This window comes from Ictalurus furcatus, chromosome 15 (assembly GCF_023375685.1).
Source record: "Ictalurus furcatus strain D&B chromosome 15, Billie_1.0, whole genome shotgun sequence".
Taxonomy (NCBI): Eukaryota; Metazoa; Chordata; class Actinopteri; order Siluriformes; family Ictaluridae; genus Ictalurus; species Ictalurus furcatus.
Window position 1 is genome coordinate 2,999,785 of NC_071269.1, and position 24,192 is coordinate 3,023,976.

General features: G+C 41.5%; 1 protein-coding gene across 2 annotated transcripts in view; it reads right to left on the bottom strand.

The window, feature by feature from the left end:
- lrp1ab (low density lipoprotein receptor-related protein 1Ab) overlaps positions 1 to 24,192 on the bottom strand; it is a 150,850-nt gene that overhangs the window by 107,049 nt on the left and 19,609 nt on the right. For both annotated transcript variants that reach the window (XM_053644002.1, XM_053644001.1), the window contains exon 2: positions 13,912 to 14,034. In XM_053644002.1, the coding sequence (XP_053499977.1) occupies positions 13,912 to 14,034 (123 nt within the window). The remainder of the gene's footprint in view (positions 1 to 13,911; positions 14,035 to 24,192) is intronic.

Below are 24,192 nucleotides of genomic sequence, written 5' to 3' on the forward strand. Positions count from 1 at the left end.
AAAAAAAAAAAACCATAATGTGCTCAGTTATTGCTGGAGATGGACTAGTTTGATTGCATTAGAAATGGTCGGGTTTGAAATTTAAGCAAGAGACCATCATCCCAAAACCAGCAAGTACGAGCTCCTAACGCGAGTCCGAAGATACTAAATTACTGTTGCCCCGAATAAAGGCAACGAAATATGATTTCACTTACTCCGTGTCCGTTTCCTTTTCAGTACATTCTGTAGAGGATAAATTATAGTCCCTGGACGGTTCACTATATTGTTACCCATAGTGCACTGTAAACCAGTGTACAATCGACAGCGCGTACCATTTCTACACCAAATACCACAATGGATAATAATTCTTTTACTTCTGTTTGGGAATGAACTTCTCGTCATATATTTAATGTAAACGAATTGTCTTGAAAATGTTTAATGATGACTAAAGAGTAGGTCCCCGATTGGAGAGCGACAGAAAAGCGTTCAACCCCGTTGAGAGTTACAGTCAATGGCACAGCCAGCCGTGTTCTCTGGGTTGGAGAGACGGCATATTCCCTCAGTTCTGTCAATCAGGGTGAAACGAACCAATCGTGGTGTCAAATGTATGTGGAAGGGGGCAGATAGTGCTTTATATCCAAGTGTGTTATGCTGCCCTGTGATACAGCAGGTCAAAAAGATGGGGCAGTGGTGGCCCAGTGGTTGAAGGCAAGTGATCAGAGAAGCACGAACAAAGAATCACGGTAGGTCTCATCTTTGCTCCAGCTATGGATTCATGCTACTGTTAAAAAGATTAAAACAACAATTGTACCGAACCTCGGTAAGGTCTCCGATTAGACAAGCTCTAGAGGAGCGCATAATAGAGGCTAGATAACAATCAAGGGAAATGAAAATGTGAAGTACTACAGTGGGGAAAAGAAGAAAGTGGAAAAAAAGACGACATTGCTGCGCAGTCAGGCTGGCCAACTATAGACGAGATGACACACAGACAGGAGTTACACAGGAAAACAGATAGGGTAAGACAGGAGACAGACGAAAGAAGAGGGAGTGGTGCCTGGCTGGCGTGAGAAACCGCCGCCTCTGAGAGAGTCATCACACACAAATCTGGCAAACTTTTGTTCTTTCCCTTGCCTTGCTTGGACATCACAGTCAGAGCACAGCCCAAAACGAGCGATTATGATTACACATTATCCCACGGCACTACAGATTCATACGTGGTGCTGTGATTTCTTCTCGTACTAAATGGTTTCAGAAATGAAAACAAAAGCTAAGATGAAACCAAGGCAACCCGAGTAAACACAAAATACAGCAGTTTTCAAATGATAACGCAATTACTTTATTGAAGCAAAAAAGTTATCCGATGCCAACTGGGCCTGTGTGAAAATGTATTTGCCCCCATAGTTACTAATTCGCCAAATCTATGAAACTGCATTGCTAACGTGGTTCAGCTGGATTAGACACAACCAGACCTGATCACTGCAAACCCTGTTCAACCACATCAACACTTAAATACAACTTTATCAACAGCATGAAGCTGGTTGAAAGTTCTTACCCAGTAACACACTCTGGCAAAGTTAAAAGAAATTCTGTAAATGCTGATTGAAATACATCAGTCTGGGAAGGGTTACAAAGCTACTTGGGACTCCAAAGGACCACAGTGAGCGCCGTTTCAGCACAGTCGTGAACCTTCCCAGAAGTCTCCGCCCTTCAGCAATTAGTTTTCGCAATTAACACACTGGTGATAGGTGTTGGATAACTTTTTGCGGCGATAAAATAAACAAACAATACCTGTATTGTGTGATACTCAGATTGCCTTTGTTTGACATTATTTAAGAAAAAAATTTAAAGGTCTGTAAGAAATGTTCCTTTAGTGTGTTTGGAAGGAGTCTCCAGTGTCAGTGCTTATGGTAATGTGAAGGTGGCCCTATACCTTCATATCCTAATTCAAAGTATTGCTTATATAAAATATATAGGTAAATAAAATTTAATGAGTGTTTTGAAAATGCACGTGTGTGTGTGTGAGATCAGCTCAGCAAGGCGAACTCCATTACATAACGGACGGCTTCTCTTTCTGGCCACACGTACATCTAACAACTGTTATCCAAACAGAGCCTTGCCTCAGCACGTCTGTAAGCATGCGTTATACGCACCACAGTAAAACAGTACACGCATTCCTGCGAGCTGTAACGGCTCTGTCTCATGAGTGCAAATGGCTCCGGGACAAACCGCTCGTCCCCCCCTCCCCCGCTCTTCAATCCACAGCATCTGAATGGGAACGGACATTTACAACTCTCTGCATCTCGACACGAGAGACACGTCCCGATACGGGTTTCACGAGACGAAATGACAACGTTACATTTGGATACGTTCGTTTCGTAACGACAAAAATCGGACCACTGCGATATCGATAAGTCGCACTGCAGGAAAAGTAGATGGGGGTTTATAATACAAGGCGTATTATAAATTATGCATGACATCATGACAATTATTAGACATCGTATGCTCGCTCAACATCGTGACCACCTTGTTCAGGTGGTCTCGGACCAGTCGTTTAGGTGCGGATCTGAGCGCGATTGCGGTGTTCATAACGTTTACACCAACCAAACCAAGGGAGAACACTCACCGGCTTCCGAAACACACGAGCCAGGTGTGAAAACGCCCTGAATAACAAATTCGTGTCCTCAATGCTCCTACTGCTGTCTGACATCAAACTAAAATGTGTCACACTTACCAATTTATATTACGTTTATGGCATTTGGCAAATGACTGACCAGTACACTATAGCCTGCCGGTCTAGATCATTTATTATTGTTATTATTATTAGTAGTAGTAGTAGTAGTAGTAGTAGCAGCTATATTTTATTAGCTAGCTATAAAGTACTGCAAAAACGAGTTCTTGTCCCAAAGTCAATGGGTTTTTAGTTAAATGCCTGAAATAAAGTCTGTGGTTAACACAAGCTCACAGCATTTTCACCTTTTATTCGACGACATAAAATACTACAGAGACCACAGAGGTTGTAGAGGACATAGAACGTGATCACACCGAACAGGAAAACTCTTCTACTACAGCCTCGTTGTGTTTATACTCAAATTATATATACACTCAAACTTTCCAACATGTAGATTTATCAATTTATATTATTTTCCGACTGCAGCGTTCCCTTTGCCCCCCCCCCAATTGTAGTGCTATAAATCCTATCGGAAGCTTAACGGTGTTGACGTTGAAGTCATGTGACCGTGGTGTAGTTCGTTTACAGCCTGACTTTAGCTTTTCACTTCTGCCGATCGTATTCGGGCTTCAAAATTCATAAAAGTTGCGTTCATCGGTGAGGGTTATCTTAACTTGTTAAGTCGAATCCTAAACTTGTATTGGACGCAGAGCTTATTTTCTGCAAAAATCCCATGCAAAAAAAAAAAAAAAAAAAAATCCTACGGGCTTTTTGTGGAGGAGAACCACCAGAGCGATGCTGACGTCCGGGTTGGCCGACAAAAATACGCCATCCCTGCAGCACTCTATAGTTCTGCGCTTCTTCGAAAAAAATAAAGATGAAAGGTGGAGTCGGAGCTACGGAGTGGAACACACACAAACACACACACACACACACACTCGCTGCATAATCATGATGTAATGAATGATTGAATAACACACAACTTATTTTCCATTTCTCAACACTGGCTTTTCAATCGTGACTTTTGGCGTTTTGGGTCAAGTTTTATAATTGCCGTCACTTCCATTGGGATTTTCTTATCTGCAAAAACTTCAAGTTTATGGAAACCTAGCTTATGACTCACAGCACCAGGAGATAATCTGAAACGGCATCGGTTAGCGTGCACTAGAGCGGAACGTGCGTCCGTGTCTGAGAAGAGCCCATCCTCTGGAAAAACGCTCTCGGATTTGACGCCCCTCACCGCGTCTCATGCTGTTACGTAAGAACCCGACCCTGAACGAGAACGGGGAACGCTGCTCTTCATGGGCTTTGACCTTGTGCTCTTGTGCTCCATGGGATTTACTTTTTAAGTGCTTTATTAGCTTCGGGGTTGCCAAAATTGTAAACAAGGCCTAAACAAATAAAATACACACACATGCACAGACACACACTGAGAGCTGTGGGGTGTGTGTGTGTGTGTGTGTGTGTGTGTGTGTGATCCCTCCCACACACACAAAGTAAGTTAATAAGAGGCTTTACTAAGACGTTTAACAGCGTCTCTCATTGGAGTGCGGGACATCGCTAGAGTTCAGAGCAAATGTTTGTCCCTTAGGATAAAACGAAGGCACGGACATTTAGGTTTAACCGACAGTACGTTACGCACAAGTTTAGTTTCACAGATGTTCTCGTTAGCGCAGATTTAAAAATAAATAAATAAATAAATAAAACATAAAGAAAGAAAATGTCATGAAAGACAGAAAAAGAGAATGAAAGAAATGGGAAAGATAAAAAAAAATAGATGCCAAAGGAAAGAAAGAAGAGACAGATCATGCAAAAATAAAGAGACAAAAAGGAGAGATGAAAGAAAAAGGTTTTTTTTTTTAAAAAAAAAAGTGTGATAAAAAGAAAGAAGTAAAGAGATGAAAAAGGGAAAAAGACGAAGAAAGAAAAAGAAAGGAAGGAAAAGGGAAGAGACACTAAAAAGGAGTCACAAGAAAGAAAGAAAGAGGAAGGGACACTAAAAAGGAGCCAAAAGGAAAAAAGAAAGAAAGAAAAAAAGAAAGAAAGAAAAGAAAGAAAGAAAGAAAGGGACACTAAAAAGGAGCCAAAAGGAAAAAAGAAAGAAAGAAAGAAAGAAAGAAAGAAAAGAAAGAAAGAAAGAAAAGAAAGAAAGAGGAAGGGACACTAAAAAGGAGCCAAAAGGAAAAAAGAAAAAAAGAAAGAAAGAAAAGAAAGAGAAGAAAGAAAGAAAGACACACGTCGGTGTGTGGATTTGGAAGTAAATGAGAGTGTACTCCTGTTGTGTTGTACCTGTGATTATTCCTCTGCCCTCCTCGGATCAAACGTGTTCACAGAGTTCTCACTTAAAGGACCGGCGTGTACAGCACTGACCCATGGCTTCTTTACACAACACCGTTTAAGAAGAGGGGGCACAAACTTTTGTAGTCAATAGGTATTCTTCATACCCTGAAATGACACACATTTCTCACACAAACTGCTTCCGTTCATTCTATATTTCGTTCACCAGCAAGTTGGACTGAAAGAGGGATTAAGTGCAGTGTGCTCTCTCACACACACACACACACACACACACACACACACACACACACACACACAGAGAGAGACGAACACAGCATTGTGACTTAAAGAAAGAATAAAGCACAGCTCTAAAATCAGTGTGGGGCTTTTCCCTGGGGTAAGAAAGGGTAAAGGCGGGGGGGGGTAATTGTAGTGTAGGTGAGGCGTCTGTGTACAGGCGTGTAATTAAGAGCTGAGACGTAATCACGCTGAGGGGAACAAGCCTCGCTACCATGCCAGCGTACCAGCGCGCACACGTCCGCATCAACACATCCATACACAGCTACTGTCTCAGGGTTACAGCCAGAGAAGAGAGACATCCTTCATCACCTTCATTTACACACATCACTCTACTCCTCATTACACACTCAACTCAACAGATAGAAAGAAAGAAGAAGAAAAAAAGAAGAAGAGAAAGTAACAAATCTGAGCGACAGACAGGAGAGACAAAGATTACCAGACAGACAAAGACAGAACGAAATATAGCTGCAAGCAACAATACCGGGGCCAAGCCAATTATCGGCACCATGAGCAGCAAAAGAAGCTTCGTGACATGTTTTTCGTTCAAGTCCGATGAACAGTGTGTGAGGAGTTAGAAAAAGTCAACTTTCAATCATAAAAAAAAAACGTTTATTTAAAAAAATAACTAAAAATAGCTACTACTTAGAAATTTTGTCCGGTATGTGGTGCTGTTCTGAAACGGCTCAGGTAGCATCTGGGCACGATGGTCATCATACAAGAAAGTGCTCAAGACTTATAAGCCAAAAATGACGTTTTTGCTATCTCCTGACCAGTAGGGGGCAGTATGCCGAATCTCTGCAGGTCACCTAATGTTGAGGACGTGTACCAAGTTGGGTCACAATCTTTCAAAGCGTCGCGATGATACCGCCTCATATTCAGTTTTGCGCGTTCTTCAAATTCATTGAAGCGCCATTTGAAAACGGTATGGTTTATCAAAATTCTGTGAATAACTTTGTGTCATGATCTAGATGAGGGAGGCCAATTTTTGTGCAAACCGGACAAACAGTCTAGGAGGAGTTCGAAAAAGTAGGTTTACAAAACATTTTAAAAATAGCGGACAGGAAGTGTGCTCGACCATGACATAATTGGTATCCTTGTTCTCAGCATGAACCCATCAAGCAGGAATCCATCAAGACCAGTCTCATGACAGTAAGCAAAAGGAGTCATTCGCAATTAGCATTTTTATAAATAGCATTATAATGATTGACCACAAGGTGGCGCTGTCCCGAAACGTTTCGAGTCCCTTCAGAGCGTCGTTACGGACATTTACAGAGTTTCCGAATGATATGCCAAGTCGTTCGTAAAATAGAGCATTTTATGTCTAAATTCAAAATGGCCGACATAGGAATTATTCATATCGTTGGACTTTGTATGCCCCCTGATTCTAATCAGACCAATTTGATGATTTTATGACAAACTGTTCAGAAGTTATAAGCAAAAATGCCCCCCCCCCCCATCTTGTGACCACTAGGTGGTGCTGTTCTAAAACACTGCACCTAAACTCCTGGCCTAATGATGACACATTCCAAGTTTAATCACAATCCCTCAAAGCGTTACGGAGATATACCCTCACGTCCATTTTGGCGTGCTCGCCATCGACTTCGTTGAAGTGCCATTCGAAAACGGTACGGTTTATAAACATTCCGTGAATAACTTTTTTTTTTTTTTCTTCCAGAAAATTAAAAACGGCGGAAAAATTTTCATGACGGAAAATGACGTCATAGGGTACGATCAAATCGTTTATAATATATATTGGTGGCACTTGAGGGATTGAGTTAGACACTCCAAATTTACTGTATTAAAAGATCAGACTGTCCTCTATCGGTGTGCCAAATTTAATAACTTTCCCACAAACAGTTCGAGGAGGAGGAGAAGAAGAAGGAGGAGGAGGAGGAGGAGGAGGAGAGGTGCAATTCCGGGGCCAAGCAATACAGAGGCAGTACGAGAGAGCAGCAAGAGAGCAGTAAGAGAGCCGCGAGAGAACAATAAGAAAGCAATAAGAGAACAATAAGAGAGCAGAACGAGAACAGCGAGAGAGCAGTAAGAGAACAATAAGAGAGCAGAACGAGAACAGCGAGAGAGCAGTAAGAGAACAATAAGAGAGCAGTACGAGAGAGCAGCAAGAGAGCAGTAAGAGAACAATAAGAGAGCAGTAAGAACAATAAGAGAGCAGTACGAGAGAGCAGCAAGAGAACAATAAGAGAGCAGTACGAGAGCAGCGAGAGAACAATAAGAGAGCAGTACGAGAGAGCAGCGAGAGAACAATAAGAGAGCAGTACGAGAGCAGCGAGAGAACAATAAGAGAGCAGTACGAGAGAGCAGCGAGAGAACAATAAGAGAGCAGTACGAGAGAGCAGCGAGAGAATAACAAGAGAGCAGCAAGAGAGCAGCGAGAGAATAATAAGAGAGCAGTAAGAGAGCAGCGAGAGAGCAGTAAGAGAACAATAAGAGAGCAGTACGAGAGAACAATGCGAGAGCAGCACGAGAGAGCAGCACGAGAGAATAATAAGAGAGCAGTAAGAGAACAATAAGAGCAGTACGAGAGAGCAGCAAGAGAGCAGTAAGAGAGCAGTAAGAGAGCAGCGAGAGAACAATAAGAGAGCAGTAAGAGAGCAGTAAGAGAGCAGCGAGAGAACAATAAGAGCAGTACGAGAGAGCAGCAAGAGAGGAGCGCGAGAGAGCAGCAAGAGAGGAGCGCGAGAGCAGCAAGAGAACAATAAGAGCAGTACGAGAGAGCAGCAAGAGAGGAGCGCGAGAGAGCAGCAAGAGAGGAGTAAGAGAGGAGCGAGAGAGGAGTAAGAGCAGTGAGAGAGCAGCGAGAGAGCAGTAGGCTGCATGCACACGTGTGCAGAAGATATTGTGAAGCTGATGTGATGGCTGTGGACTCAGCACTGGGAAAAGTCCAGCTGAACAGCTGGATGTGCTCTAAGCTCTCTGATTTGTTCTGGATGCTGCTGTGTGCATACCTGTAGAGTTAAAGCACTGGAAACAGCACAAGCATATGTGTGTGTATGTATATGTGTGTGTGTATACACACACACACACACACACACACACACACACACACACACACACACACACACACACACACACTATACATATATAGTCATAGCAACATCAAAACTCTGACACTATAACAGTTTATATGAACTCATTTCCAGCAGAGGCACCTAGTACACCTCTTTCATCCTTATTTCTGGAAACCAGTCACAGAGGAATTGGGGAATGTAATGCACGTAATTGGTAAAAAAAAAAAAAAAAAAGGGACCTGGTCCGTTTCCGGATCTATCCAAACGAGTGACTACTCGTGACTACTTGGATAGTCCAAGGCAAAAAAAAAAAAAAAAACTTGGAATGCCTTCTATGAAGACTGAGAGAAAAATAAAACAGTGACCTATTTTCATCTGTTTCAAGGCACAAAAACTGTTTCGAGAGCTTTATCCTGAGCTCGATTCTGAAATCTACTGCAGTAGCTGGGCATAAAGGTCTCGTCTCCGGTTAACGTGTGTACTAGCATAAATTTAGGTGCCTAAAATATTCAGCACCTGGAATTTCATGCCGATTTTTTTTCCAGCCACCATGTCGTCCTGCTTTACCGTCACCATCCTGCTATTTTTTTCTTCAGGCACTAACACCATCCATCTATCCACCTATCCATCCATCCTTCATGCCGCTTAACCTACACAGGGTCGCTGGGGAGCCTGGAGCCTATCCCATGGAACTTGGGGCACGAGGCGGGAGACACCCTGGACGAGGTGACAACGCATCACAGGGCACACTCACACACATTCTCACACTACGGACAATCTGGAAAAGCCAATCAACAATGCATTTCTTTGCACTGGGGGAGGAAACAAGAGTACCCGGAGGAAACCCCTGAAGCATGGGGAGAACATGCAAACTCCGCGCAAACAGGGAGGAGGAGGAGGAGGAGGAGGAGTGAGTCGAACCCCCAAACCAAGAGGTGCGAGGCAAACGTGCTAACCACTAAGCCACCGTACCCCCCACACTAGAGCTGCAACAACTAATCGATAATCGATTATGAAAATCGTTGTCAACGAATCTCATTATCGATCATTTGGTCTGCGTGTAGCACGGGGGAGATTTACTCATGATGTCCCTTCTGTTCCGAAAACACGCCTCAGAGAGTAAATACTAAAGCTGTGTCCCAAATGACGTACTGTACACTTACACTATGCGCTACGTACTCTACCGTCTGGAGTATGGATTTTAGAAAGGTAATATCGTCTCAAATGGAACACTAGCGGGTTTTTCCCTAACCGGAACTATAAGCCGCTCCCTAGTCAGTGGCGCATGACGTCATACGCACGTAATAACGCCGCTAGCCAGAATACCCAGAGTCACCGACAATGACTTTCTTCAGTATACAGTTTATGTCACCGTTACCTTTTATTCCCAACATGACCCCAGTCACCATGACACGGAGGAGAAATCAACTGACTGAGGAAGAAAGTGTGCCCTTCCAAGTCCTCTAAGGCAGGGGTGCATTTTATATCAAACACCGCCGAGAAGATCAAACTTTATAAAGTGGAGTTTGTGTAGCACGGAAGCACAGCAGTGATGCTGTCGCTAGTTGCGTAAAAGTTTATTTTAATTTAAGTTTATCATCATTACATGCTGTATCAGTGTAACTTCTGTAGTTTATTATAACAGAAGTGACGAGTAAGAGCTGTAATGTCTCACTGAAACACTACCATCAAAAATAAACACAAGTAAAATAACATTCCTAAACGCAGTGAGGAACAGAAAACCCAAAGGTGCAGTGAAAGAGTTTTCATTACTAATTTAGGACTGTAGTTTAATTCTGTGCTTTTTGTGCATCCATAAAAAGGTAACTTTATATTGTTATAAAATTTTATTTATTTATATACAGTAGCTCACAAAAGTGAGTACACCCCTCACAGTTTTGTAAATATTTGATGATATCTTTTCATGTGACAACACTGAAGAAATGACACTGTGCTACAATGTAAAGTAGTGAGTGTACAGCTTGTGTAACAGTGTAAATTTGCTGTCCCCTCAAAATAACTCAACACACAGCCATTAATGTCTAACCCGCTGGCAACAAAAGTGAGTACACCCCTAAGTGAAAATGTCCAGATTGGGCCCAATTAGCCATTTTCCCTCCCCGGTGTCATGTGACTTGTTAGTGTTACAAGGTCTCAGGTGTGAATGGGGAGCAGGTGTGTTAAATTTGGTGTCATCGCTCTCACACTCCCTCATACTGGTCACTGGAAGTTCAACATGGCACCTCATGGCAAAGAACTCTCTGAGGATCTGAAAAAAAAGAATTGTTGCTCTACATAAAGATGGCCTAGGCTATAAGAAGATCGCCAAGACCCTGACACTGAGCTGCAGCACGGTGGCCAAGACCATACAGCGGTTTAACAGGACAGATTCCACTCAGAACAGGCCTCGCCATGGTCGACCAAAGAAGTTGCGTGCATGCGCTCAGCGTCATATCCAGAGGTTGTGTTTGGGAAATAGACGTACGAGTGCTGCCAGCATTGCTGCAGAGGTTGAAGGGGTGGGGCGGTCAGCCTGTCAGTGCTCAGACCATACACCGCACACTGCATCAAATCGGTCTGCATGGCTGTCGTCCCAGAAGGAAGCCTCTTCTAAAGATGATGCACAAGAAAGCCCGCAAACAGTTTGCTGAAGACAAGCAGACTAAGGACATGGATTACTGGAACCATGTCCTGAAGTCTGATGAGACCAAGATAAACTTATTTGGTTCAGACGGTGTCAAGCGTGTGTGGCGGCAACCAGGTGAGGAGTACAAAGACAAGTGTGTCTTGCCTACAGTCAAGCATGGTGGTGGGAGTGTCATGGTCTGGGGCTGCATGAGTGCTGCCGGCACTGGGGAGCTACAGTTCATTGAGGGAACCATGAATGCCAACATGTACTGTGACATACTGAAGCAGAGCATGATCCCAGCATGTATTCCAGCATGATAACGACCCCAAACACACCTCCAAGACGACCACTGCCTTGCTAAAGAAGCTGAGGGTGAAGGTGATGGACTGGCCGAGCATGTCTCCAGACCTAAACCCTATTGAGCATCTGTGGTGCATCCTCAAAAGGAAGGTGGAGGAGCACAAGGTCTCTAACATCCACCAGCTCCGTGATGTCGTCATGGAGGAGTGGAAGAGGACTCCAGTGGCAACCTGTGAAGCTCTGGTGAACTCCATGGCCAAGAGGGTTAAGGCAGTGCTGGAAAATAATGGTGGCCACACAAAATACTGACACTTTGGGCCCAATTTGGACATTTTTACTTAGGGATGTACTCACTTTTGTTGCCAGCGGTTTAGACATTAATGGCTGTGTGTTGAGTTATTTTGAGGGGACAGCAAATTTACACTGTTACACAAGCTGTACACTCACTACTTTACATTGTAGCACAGTGTCATTTCTTCAGTGTTGTCACATGAAAAGATATCATCAAATATTTACAAAACTGTGAGGGGTGTACTCACTTTTATGAGATACTGTATATATATATAAGGCAAATAACTAGCTGTTTTACATATTTTCACTAGTAAATTTTAAATAATAAAATTAATAAAAAGTAATAGTAAATTAGTAAACACTGCGAAATTACACATAATCTAAATGATTAGATCTCAATTATTTCTTGTTCCTCAGTCCGTACAGGATTCCGACTCGGTCCGTCGCAGTTTGTTTTTTGGTTGTAGTTTGATTTTGCTGCGTTCCCCCCCCCAAAAAAAAAAATTTGCAATGCAACTTGGAGTTTTTGTGCTTTTTGCAGTAAACGACTTGACCTGGCGAAACCGCAGTCGCACGAAATTGTTCCACACGGTCTTTCGCAGTGACGTCCGTTGGTAAATGAGACCTTTTAGCTGTACTCATGCTCGACGCACGTGGATCGCACAAATGTGCGTTTTGACGACTGAGTTTTCTGTAACGCTCAATCTTCATAAATATTACATTTACTTCAAATCGAAAAAAAATATATAATAATAATAATAATAATAATAATAATAATAAAAAATGCAACATACACTAAACTGAATTTCAATCTTATTTACACTGGGGGCAAACAGAAGCCTTTGTAGTGCACTAGAGACATGACAACATCCATGAAACTACACTTTAAATCGCACACAGAGGTTCTCGACTGGTTTTGCCTCAGGACCCGCAGCGCTCCTTCATCATAAAGTCCACCAACGAACCAAGAGTACTTTCCAACTCTAATTTATTACACGAAACAAAAAGGGCAGGAACACACTCCAGGCAGTAAAACAGAAAAACATACGATACGAGCACGAGGACTACAAACCGATCAAACATGCTCAAATCTCAAAAACCAAAACAATGCACTCCTAAATCTTTACTACAGACAGCAAGTCGGTTACACTGCATATATATATATATATATATATATATATATATATATATATATATATATATATATATATATATATATATATATATATACACTGCATTATGCATTCAAATAAAATAAATCACCTGTCGACTTTGCTTGTTTTTAAGCGCTCGAGTCGCACTCAGGTCCTGACGAGGATCACGCACTGTATAATCTTTCACCTGGAAATGTGCCTGATCACTGAAGCCCGCTTTCTTACAAAAAAATAAATACAAGAAGGAGGAGAAATAGGAGAAGAGTGGGCAACGACGATGGTCTGTTCTGCAAAGAGAACTGGAGGTACAGTACAAAAAACACAGCCATTTTAATACTGTGCTCGGAACGTGAACAAAAAATATTATTTAAAAAAAAGAATATTTTAACAAATGTGGTATTCTTAACTAACCAACTATTAGAGAAGCATGAGAGAAGAACAATTGGAGTTCTTCGTGGGAATTTTGTTGTGCTAGGGTTGTGCTAGAGGTGCTCAGACTACATGCTACACTACTGTACTACCGTGCATCCAGTTTAAAGGGAAAGCAGGCAGGAGTTTTGTTCCTGACGCTTAAGCTTCGAATCATCAGACGTGGAGAATTCGACAGCACAGTGGTATAAATAGCGATAGTCTACATGCACAGTTCGTATCCAGACGTCTCTCTGACGTTAGCTATAGACCAAGTAGTCAGCATTTTTGCTGCGGTTTTTCCATTTGCCCAACCATTTACTGCATGCGAGGAATCATCTACAATTGTTTTGCAATAATATAATAATAATAATAATAATAATACGAAACTACTATTTTTCTAATGTAACTGGAAAAACTGCGCTTTAACTTTGACATTTAAAAAAAGAAAAAAAAGAAAAAAGTGCCATGTCACATGACCAGGAAGCGCCGTTAGCACGTCCGTTTCTGCAGTCAAACTACTTTTTGCAATTACTAACCGCAACACTATCTGAGAAAGAAGTGAACGTTTCTTTTTGTTCGTTTAAGCAAGTGCATTCGTTATTTTATGTATTGATTTTACATAATTTATTAACAGCAGGACCGCACTGTAAACTCGTCAACTCTTTTTCAAAGTCAATATCATCATAATTCGCTGGTCACGTAGCATGTGAAAATCCAGTTTCCAGTCTGTGACGTGCCTTGTGGTAGTTACGCGTGTTAGATGGGGAGATTGCACAGATGCGTCGTCTGGTCCGAGTCAGCCAGACTTTACCAAACCTCTGCTCAAACATATCTAGCACTGTTGGCGCTTAATAAAGCGGACTGGTTACTCACAGATATCGGCGGCCTCGTCAGAGCCATCAGGACAGTCCTTTTCTCCATCACAGCGCCAGCCTTTCGAGATGCACGTCACCTGGTCCTTACACACAAACTGCTTGGGGCTGCAGGTCTTCGGAGCTGGAGACACAGGCCACGACACGTTAGGCACAGCTGTGCGACATGAAAACCAATTCATACAATCGGACGCTCTCGCCACATATACACACACACACAGACGTATACGGTCGTGTGAAAAAATAAGTACACCCCATGGGAACTGTTGGTTGTTTTTTGGACATATTTGGACATGCAAACACTTGGTCCTCTTTGAAACAGTGCCTATTAATAAAGGTGATACACGAGCAAATGACATAAAATTTCCACAATTTAAATCAACAATAAAAAATAAATAAATAAATAAATAAATAAATAAAAGCACAACAGATCATTCACATGGAAAAAGTACACACACAACGTTTGATTTCAAAACGTTAAATTCAAAACCATAAAATTAGAATCAGGGGTTCAGGATTGTGTGCCAGTGATTAGAACCTGCTCAGGGAGTGCAGGTGGAACCGGTCTTATTTATACCCCTCCCGTATCTAGTGTCTGATGTTCCCTTTGCTATTGAGGTATGTGCTGTCATCATGCCAAGATCTAAAGAGTTCTCCAAGGCCTTCAGAAAAAAGGTTGTGGATGCCTACGAGTCTGGCAAGGGATTTAAAAAAGATCTCCAAATTATCTGAAATACATCATTCTACTGTAAGGAAAGTCATCTACAAGTGGTGCAAATTCAAACTAATCACAGGATCTGCTAGCAAGTCTTGCAATTGTTGGTGTCAAAGTGCACGCGTCTACAATCAGAAAGAGATTGCACAAATTTGACCTGCATGGGAGGCGTGCCAGGGAAAAGCCACTGCAAGACTACAGTTTACCAATCAGCATATAGGCAAAGACCAGGGCTTTTGGAATAATGTGCTCTGGACTGACGAGTCAAAGATAGAGTTGCTTGGCCACAGTAACAGCAGACATGTTTGGCACAGACCAAAGACAGCTTTTCAGGAGAAGCACCTCATACCATCTGTGAAGCACGGTGGTGGAAGTGTTATGGTTTGGGGTTGCTTCGCTGCCTCAGGGACTGGACAGCTTGCATTCATTGATTCAACTCTGAATTCTGCATCATATCAAAGAGTGCTTGAAGTTGAACAAAAAGTGGACTTTTTAACAGGATAATGATCCTAAGCATACGAGCAAATCCACCAAGAAACGGCTCAAAAAGAAGAAATGCAGGGTTACGGAATGGCCGAGTCAAAGCCCGGATGTGAATCCCATTGAAATGTTGTGGGGGGATTTGAAATGTGCAGCACATGCAAGAAAACCCTCAAACATCTTGCAACTGAAATAATATTGCAGGAAGAGTGGACAAAAATTCCAGCGAGCCTGGTGGACAATTATGGAAAACGCCTACAAGAAGTTATTTCTGCTAAAGGGGGCAATACTAGCTTCTGAGGCCAAGGGTGTACTTACTTTTTCCACAGAAGAATCTCACATCTATCGAGATTTCTGTTGAATAAATGATCGAAAAAAGCTATTTTTCCTTGTGGTTTTGTACATCAAGTATATCAACTTCATTAATAGGCACCGTTTCAAAGATGATCAAATGTTTGCTCGTCCAAAATTTCCATGGGGTGTACTTATTTTTTCCCACGTGAATGTACATAGACCGTTGGACAGATCAGCAATTTCTCACTGGCAAATCATCAATTATTCACGAGCACACTTTACGACAGATAGTAAGTAAATGATATGATAAAACTGATATACCGAATATGAAAACGGAAAAAAAATATATGCACTTAAGTCACTGTAAATATCTCTTTACTAAAACCTAGTGGATACAAGGGCTGTCACGATACCATAAACATACAAGTCGTATCACGATACCACACAATGATTCAAATACAAAATGAACCTAATTTAAAGAAGTGCATAGATACCAATGAAAACAGACAAACCAAATTTTTCCTTTGAATACTTTATTAATGAGAATGAATAACTAGCTGCTGGAAAAAAAAAAAAAAAAACCTCAAGAACAAATCATACAATTGGCAAGAAACGAATTCAGTGTGCCACATATTAGATCTACTGTTCAGAGTACTAAGAATGAACACGTTAGGAATAAATAACTGAATTTGGAAATGAACTCAAAAAAAAAAATATCATAAAATTGTGAACGTTAGCTTGCTTACTGTCAAATACGGCTAATTTGAGTAAGAACGCACCGCGGTCAGCATTACGTTAGCTCTCTTGGTAGCAAACTTTAAATCTTTCAAGATCGAAGTACCTCACTAACCTTTGTGTATTGAGGCAAAAGCACTTGAAGTGTCATGTTCGTGAAAATAGTATTAACTGTCGCACATACAACATTACTTACGCGACTACCGTACTAACGATACGACCGTTTAAGAGATATAGTTTCATTGGTGGTATTTTGGAGCTTTCGGATCCCGTAGTACCGGTATACCGTGCGACCCTATTGGACACTGCACGACCTTCAAAATCTCAGAGTCGCCGTACTGCTCACGCACCACGACCTTGATCGCGTGCGATCTGTAGCGCTGTGCGATGGCAGGTTTCTTCCGCAAACTACACTCTCTTTCACCTGCTTTCGCTTCCTTATGGAAAATGAAACACGGGAGCAGTCCATCATGTCCGGTATTAATGTATGGACACGAGAATTAAGAGAAAAATGTGGAGGAGGGATTGGTCAGGGAGATGTAGGGAGTGAAGACCGTCTGTTCTGCAAAGAGAACTGGAGGTACGGTGCGATTTTTAAATTGCTATTTTGTGCAGCCGGGAATCACGTCATGGTGTTTTTAATGGTCTGCACGACCATTAGGGTCATGACCATTCAGGTATGACATGCCAACTAATTTCTTTTCGAAGCATTATTATTGTGCTTACATTTCGCCTTCTCGTTATGATAAAAACAAACGAGTATGATACATTTTGGAAGACATTTTTCTAAAAAAAAAAAAAAAAAAAAAAGTGTTGATTTCCCCCTTTGTATGAAGACTTTTTGGGGCACCTTGTATTACACCAGAGCACTGGTGAATGCTCTGAATGGTCAGATGGTGTTGATTCATTTTCTGTAACAGCAGATGCGACGGTACTAAACGCTGCCAGGCAAATCACAGGCGTGGGGTATATTAACGGGCTCCTCAGGGGGACTTCATGCTTTGTGATTTCTCAGTAAGTTAGAAATAAAACGTACTGGGATACGCTGTTTATAGGAAGAAAAATAAATAAATAAATAAATAAAAAAATCAACGATCGGGTGTCACGACAAAAACGGCTGCTACGGATGCTTCGCGGATGCAGGTTTCATCATTTCGGGACAGACTGGAGAACCTGCTAGATCAGTCAACAGTGGGGATGAAAGCCAATTTTATCTAATATTTGACATGCCATTGTTTCCACCTTAGCCAGGCATACACCTTGCTCTCTTTTTTGCACGCTGGAGAGAATACAGTAGAGACTATACACGTACGCTCCTCCGCTTTCTCATCTTTGTTATGCGGACGTGTGGCCACCATGACTCAGGCTGAACGAGATAATAATAAGACGGATGTTCAAAGCAGAAAGAACAGCCACGGTCCTGTCATTTGAGCTCGACCGGATTACAGACGGGCGATGATTGTGTATCGGATCTGCGATGTATGTTCGTTTGTGTTGGGGACATTCTATTTTAAAAGGTTCACGCAAAAAAATTAAAAAAAAAAAAAGAAAGCCATCCTGCGTTTTTTCTTCTTTCTTCAGCGGTAGAAAGTGCATCAGCCCCAAGATGCATCACAGGAAAGAAGGAGAGGCCATGTGAGTGGGAGAGAGAGAACTGACCATACTGCTGAAACACAAACACACACACACTCTTCTACATTACATAATACCGGTGTCTGTACCACCACTCAAATGGCACTTCAGAGACCCTTATTGATAGAGTCTAGTTTAGTTTATGTTCCATTTTGGTTGCTACTGTATCATTTCCTCAGCTGAGGAGATTTAGCAGTCCTTTACTTAATCCCCATGTCTGGCCTAGATAATATCTACCTCCAAGTACATGCTTACAAGGACAAGGATTATAGAAATATTCGATCCCTGCTGCGATTAAAAAAAAAAACAAAAAAAAAAAACGTTCATTTCCGCTTACTGTATAAATACTAGCATATGGACATAATACAATTAAGAAAATGAGGGGCGGGGGTAAAAATAAATAAATAAAAATATCCCATCACGCTCCGGATAACCAAATCTACAATCAAAACACATTCAAATTAAAAGTGAAACTACACCGACATTTTACAGCTCTCTCGAACAATCCGGTAAACAAACATTGGAGGAACCGCAACGACACCAAACTGACTCCAGTTGTTGCCGTAACAGTTTTGTTTATTTATTTTATTTTATACAAGTTACAACTAGTAATTCTGGGTTTTGATTTAAACCGTAATTCGGACGTGGGTAAAGCGATGACTGAAGAGGGACGGACGCAGGTGAGCGGTAAATAAGTAGTAAACTATTTATCCATTTCCATGTGGGTGCAAATATTGCTGCGAGTACTGTGTGAGAACCTGAATCTGGAATACATACGATATATAATTACATATAACATATATATATTTCTTTATTTATTTTAAATAGCAATGGGAATATTGATGCCTGCAATCGTGCGACAAAGAATATATGTAATCCTTAGGTGATGGGTTTATCTAGGTCTAGAATATAAATGCCTTTATAAAAGAGCGAGTCTTTAATGAGAGTAATGAAATTTAGAGAGGGATGAGCAGACAGGCTGAGTGATTGCTAGAGGGAATCCACTTTTCAAGCAGAGCCCTAATAACCCTAATTCCTCCTCAATTGTACCATCTTAGTGGCTTCCAAACGGAGCAATTTTAAAATGCTATAAGCGCCATTAACAACACAAAAGTAGCTCTACATCAGGTCTGGACAGACGACACACCCCGCAATCCATCTCAACAAGCCGAACTGCTTTCCTCACGTCTGCCTGCTCCGTTCCCAATGACTCTGCATAAAATAAAACCGAAACGAAAACATAGCGGAGTCTATATTTACACTCCACCCAGACGGGAGCACAAGAGCGACCGCAAATTCCTGCTGTGCAAGCTGAGGAGTCGGGGGGCTGACACGGTCTAGGGCCATTTTTCTCACACCGCAAGTGCACCGAGATCTAATTTGGATGCCATGGTGCTGTTTTCTGAGGGCTGTGGGCCAAACCACAGCCAACTTTGCATAGGTGCTAAATTAAGGGGGAAGGGGGGGGGGGGGGTGTTTAATCATTCTGGCGCATCTGACACGCAGGAGCGAGGCCAGGGACGGACTGAAGAAGGGCTTTATTTGTCGCTCTGGGACTGTGACCAACGGGAAACATCGGGAGCATTTCAATAGTGGCATTTTGGCGAAAGCCTCACAACCACCTAGCTGCTGAGCTATATCATTACTGAGATCCCACGGATCTGCTAGAACAGCAGCAAGTTATCCGTATTAACACGTGCTTAGGAACGGAAAACGATCAACAGCAGAGGAAGGGATTATTCGTATATAGTACTGTGCGAAGGTCTTAGGCACCTTTTTTTTTTTTTTTTTTTTGAAGTAGAAACTTTGTTACACATTTTTCTTTCATGACTTTACAACCATACTACATTATCGAGTCAGTACAAAGACATTTTAGATTTTAAAAAAAAAATATATAAAAAATTTGATTTCCAGCACAAAATGTTTGTGTCATTAAAGAAAGCAGCATATTTCAGTACATACATTGTTCAGACAAAAATAGTTAAGTATGCTGTGTTTTGCTACAAAAATAAGAAGCAAGCGCAACAGTCAACGTCTGCAGAATTTTCTATTTTATATATTCACACATATATACACACACACACACATATATATGTTTGTGCTTTATCTATTTGTTTCTAAAGCATAATGTTTTAAAGCAAGCCCAAATATTGAGTTTGTACTGTTTACTGCTCTTTGTAGTATCTTCATTAACGTAGAAACATTTCATTTCATTCTTTTTGAAGGCATCTTTGCTCTACAGCATTTCTTTGCACGTGCTTAAGACTTCTGCACAGTAGTGTCTGTATATACCAGCAGCTCTGAACAATACCAGTCAGTAGTGTTTAGAGGATAAATCGGTAGTCCAGGCACAAGCTGGTTTTAGTATCAAGGCTTTTTGGTTTTTTTTTTTTTTTTTGGGGGGGGGGGGGGGTTATTTATTTTTTATTTTTTTGGAGTTACCAGGCATTAACAAAAATAAACCTGACTCTGTATTGACTTTCACAAAGCAAACATTTGGTATGTAGCTAGGTTTAACCTTAATGCTGTTCACAGTGGTGGTTAGGGCTGGGTGATATATCGATATAATAATCGATATCATGATTCTACAATTTTCTGAGATATCGTCGGTACGGTGATGCATTTTTAAAACGTTTTTAATAATTACAGATGAAATGGTACGGAATGGATGCTGTTGACGATGTAATAAAAACTTAATCTTTGGGTTTTTTTTAGGCGTTAGGAGTTGAACTTTCTTTTTCTTCTGTTCAGCAGACAGTTCGTTAGCGTCGATACGCGTCGTGTATTGTAGAAATGTCCTCGGATATCATACGATCTTTCTGCCATATCGCCCAGCCCTAGTGGCGGTTCAGTCATACACGGACGACCGACGATCTCAAAATCGAGCCAACACGCAGTCGTGTTAAAACAGCGATGAAAGGCTGAGAATGATTTCTTTTCATGATTTGCAACATGAGCGTGTACTTGTTAGTTTGTTAACTAGCTAGTCATACGGTATAGCATTCTGTGAGGAGAACGCTTAAATAAAGGGAGTCCCGACTGTAAGCGCTTTGGAAGATTTAAAGGTTTCCCAGCTCAGGAAAGTCTTCAGAACAGAGGAGGGGTTTACGCTTCAGGGTTTCTCAGTCTGGTCAGGGAACGACGGTTTATCGCAGCTCATAACGCACGGCAGGTTAGAACAGAACGTTTCACAACGTTAGATCAAAACGATAAACGGGTTTTACCAAAAAGCTCAACTTGTCGTTAATTAATAACTTAAACACTATAATTGTTGGCAAATCGCTGTTATAAGAAAATAACGCACTTTGGGGGGGGGGCGGGGTAGTTTCACTCTGCTTGCGTGTCCCACCAACTCATGGACGTGCCACGACACAGACTGGCTAATACGTTTATAACGTGTCGGTCTCTTTTCAAGATTTATGGAACGGTTTTCACTGCTACTAAAAGGGGAACGTTTCAAATGAAGCAAGTTTCTAGGAAAATTTCGAAAAACAAACTGTATTACTTTCACCCACACCCCTGGGCCAACCTGACTGATATTCCTCCACATAGTGGACATGATTCACTTTTAACAGCCTACAGGGTTCCAAACATATCACCCAAAAATCTGACTCTCATTTGTCTCATCAGGGCAAAAGGGTTTCTCATTGTTTTAGCCCTGCAGCGAACACTTCAATAAAGTAGATTAATGTACGAGGAACTTTACTACCGTGGCTCAAAACGTCCTAATCCAGGGAAACACAAAAGAGGTCTAGACCCAAGCTGTAGAACGTGCCATATTATTTGTCCAAGGCATACCTGGACAGCAGAAGCCACTCCGATCAGTCACAGTAGACTCGGCTGAAAACATCTTTGACTGGAAAGCTAACACGCAGACCTCAAAACATTAAATATAGAGACAGAAGGTTTTGTCATCTAAGCTTAGGGGCGATGGAACTTTACAGTCAGGCAACAAATTCATCAAATAACAGCGAACATAATGCTATAATTTCACAACTAATTAATCGACAATACGCATTGTAAACTACAAAAGTGCAATACCCACTAGTCTCGAAGCATGTCCTATACATGCAGTAAAGCGACAAATCAGCTGGCTTGAATGATTCATTTGACCAATCCAATGGCGCGTGTGGGTTGACGTTTCTTCAGTTCTTCAGTTCATACCTGTAGTTAGCGCCCATTAACTCTCTGCCACACAAAAATGGAGGAGAAACATATAAACATGGTTTCATCTTATCCGGTCACATACATCCTTTTTTTATTTTACTTTATAAATGTGTTTAAAAACCCGCAGAGACGACAGTAGCTACACGGCAACAAGCGACAAACTACAAGCTAGCTAATGCAACAGGACTTTGAGAGGGTTAAGTAATGACAGACGGTGATACTCTTGACTACTAACACATATGAGCGAACCCGACACTTCATCAGAGGATCACGCAATAAATAATCCTCACTGCCAATTAGCCAAGTTTGCTAACATGTACTAAACTGACAGGATTTTCCACGAGGATTTTTAAGTGATAATAAATGTTGCTAATTCTCACCACTAGTGTTAGCCAGATAGCTAACATGAACCAACCTGATCATTTTTAAATGAATCATAACATGTTAATCATCTTCATGGCCAGATAGTTAATAAGGGCTACCCTTATTTATTTATTTATTTATTTATTTATTTATTTAACAGGATTTTTGGAAAGGATTTGTAAGCCATTTCATACATGTTTATAAAATCTTTTTTTATTTTAAATGTTAACCAGACGGCTAACATGTAATAATGTTTTAATCAACTGTACTGGTTGAGAGCAGACCGATCACAATATCACAAGAAGACAATAACTGGTTGAAAAAAAAAAAAAAATAGACAGACTAGATAAACAGAGTATATAGATAAACAGACTAGACAAACAGACCAATAGCACTTCTGGCATGCTAAAGCAACAAAAAGCTTATTCAATGAAAGTCTAAATGCATGCGAATAAATTAATCATCAATTATATTACACAATTTAATTAAATTACACGTTATGGTCATGCAGTTCCTCTCATTTTGCTCCATCAGTCAGGTTATTGTATCTGCTTCAGAACTACTGAAACTATGAGAAACCTCAATATTGTTCTTCCAAGACAAGAATTTAGAGACTGGGATTTGTCCCTGGAGCCCTATAGTACATAGTACAACCAAAGAGGCCAAGGGTCGACCCCTCCAAAAACTCGAAGTCTGCAGATGTCCTTAGTGGCATTTATACAAAAAAAAAGAAGAAAAAAAAAAAAAAAAAACCTTTTAAAAAGACTTTCCTTTGAATAAACATATCACAAATAGCTCACAGTTAACAAAAGGATAAAGAGTGAAACCAAAGAGGATGTGGTCAGGAAAAACAGTAAAGCCACATGGGTTACGCCAGAGAATGAGCCCCCAAAAAAATCCACATCAACAGAGTCACTGCATCTTCTCCAGTCACTGAGAGACAAGAGAACGGAGACAGGGACGCCAGCTAAGACCAGATTTGACCCACTTTCAGCCTCTGACTACCACCAAAACACAAAAAAAACACCCCAGACCACTCCACTAAATCAAGACCAGACCAGCGCTGCACATTCCAGCACCTCCTAATTGATTTCATCTGCAATGTAGTCGTAAAGCAGAGCGAAGGCCTTTCCATGCCTTTAGGACCAACGGCGGAATTTAAAAGACGTAGAGTCAAGTTTTTGTCTGGACTGGCATGTACGTATATCAATATGGATTTTGAACCTATACCCGCTGCAAGAACCCACCGGAATGATCTAGAACCCTCGTAGCAGCCTTCTGCACAATATACAGAAGTTCTTCGTGAAGGGAAGCCGAATTCATCCGAGACTCGTAACTTTCCCGGTTTATGGTCTGGAGTTGGGGATGGCCTTGATGCAGGACAGCTGTGTTAAAATCCAAGCGCACCGAAGTGGCAGGAGCTGGCAGGGAGAGCGGCGCTGGAGAGCTGGATCTCAACACGAAGCACTCGTCTCCTCCTCCACTCTTCTCCCCAGCAGGAGGAATGCCTGCCTGCCACATCGGCCCGCGGTCCGACCCTGCCAGCCAGAGCCGGGCTGTAATTTAGGCCACTCAAGTCAAATTTCAAAACGATCTCTCAGTGTCCCACTCAGTGTCAAGTTCTTTCAGTGAGAGGAATCTGCCCTTAGAAAGCAACAATTAAAACACAACGGAGAGAAAAACGGAGGGAGAAAGAAAGAAAAGAAGGAGGGGGAGGAAAGCAGACAGCTTGGCTGTATTTTGTTATGTGCAACCACCAGCAGTGATGCAGACAGACTGGAGGTTTAAAAAAAATAAATAGAAAAGATTCAGAGTTTGAGAATAGCTGGAATGACTAGAAAACCATTCGTAAGTAAAATAAACCAGTGACAGTTGTGGAAACAAAAGTGAATTTCA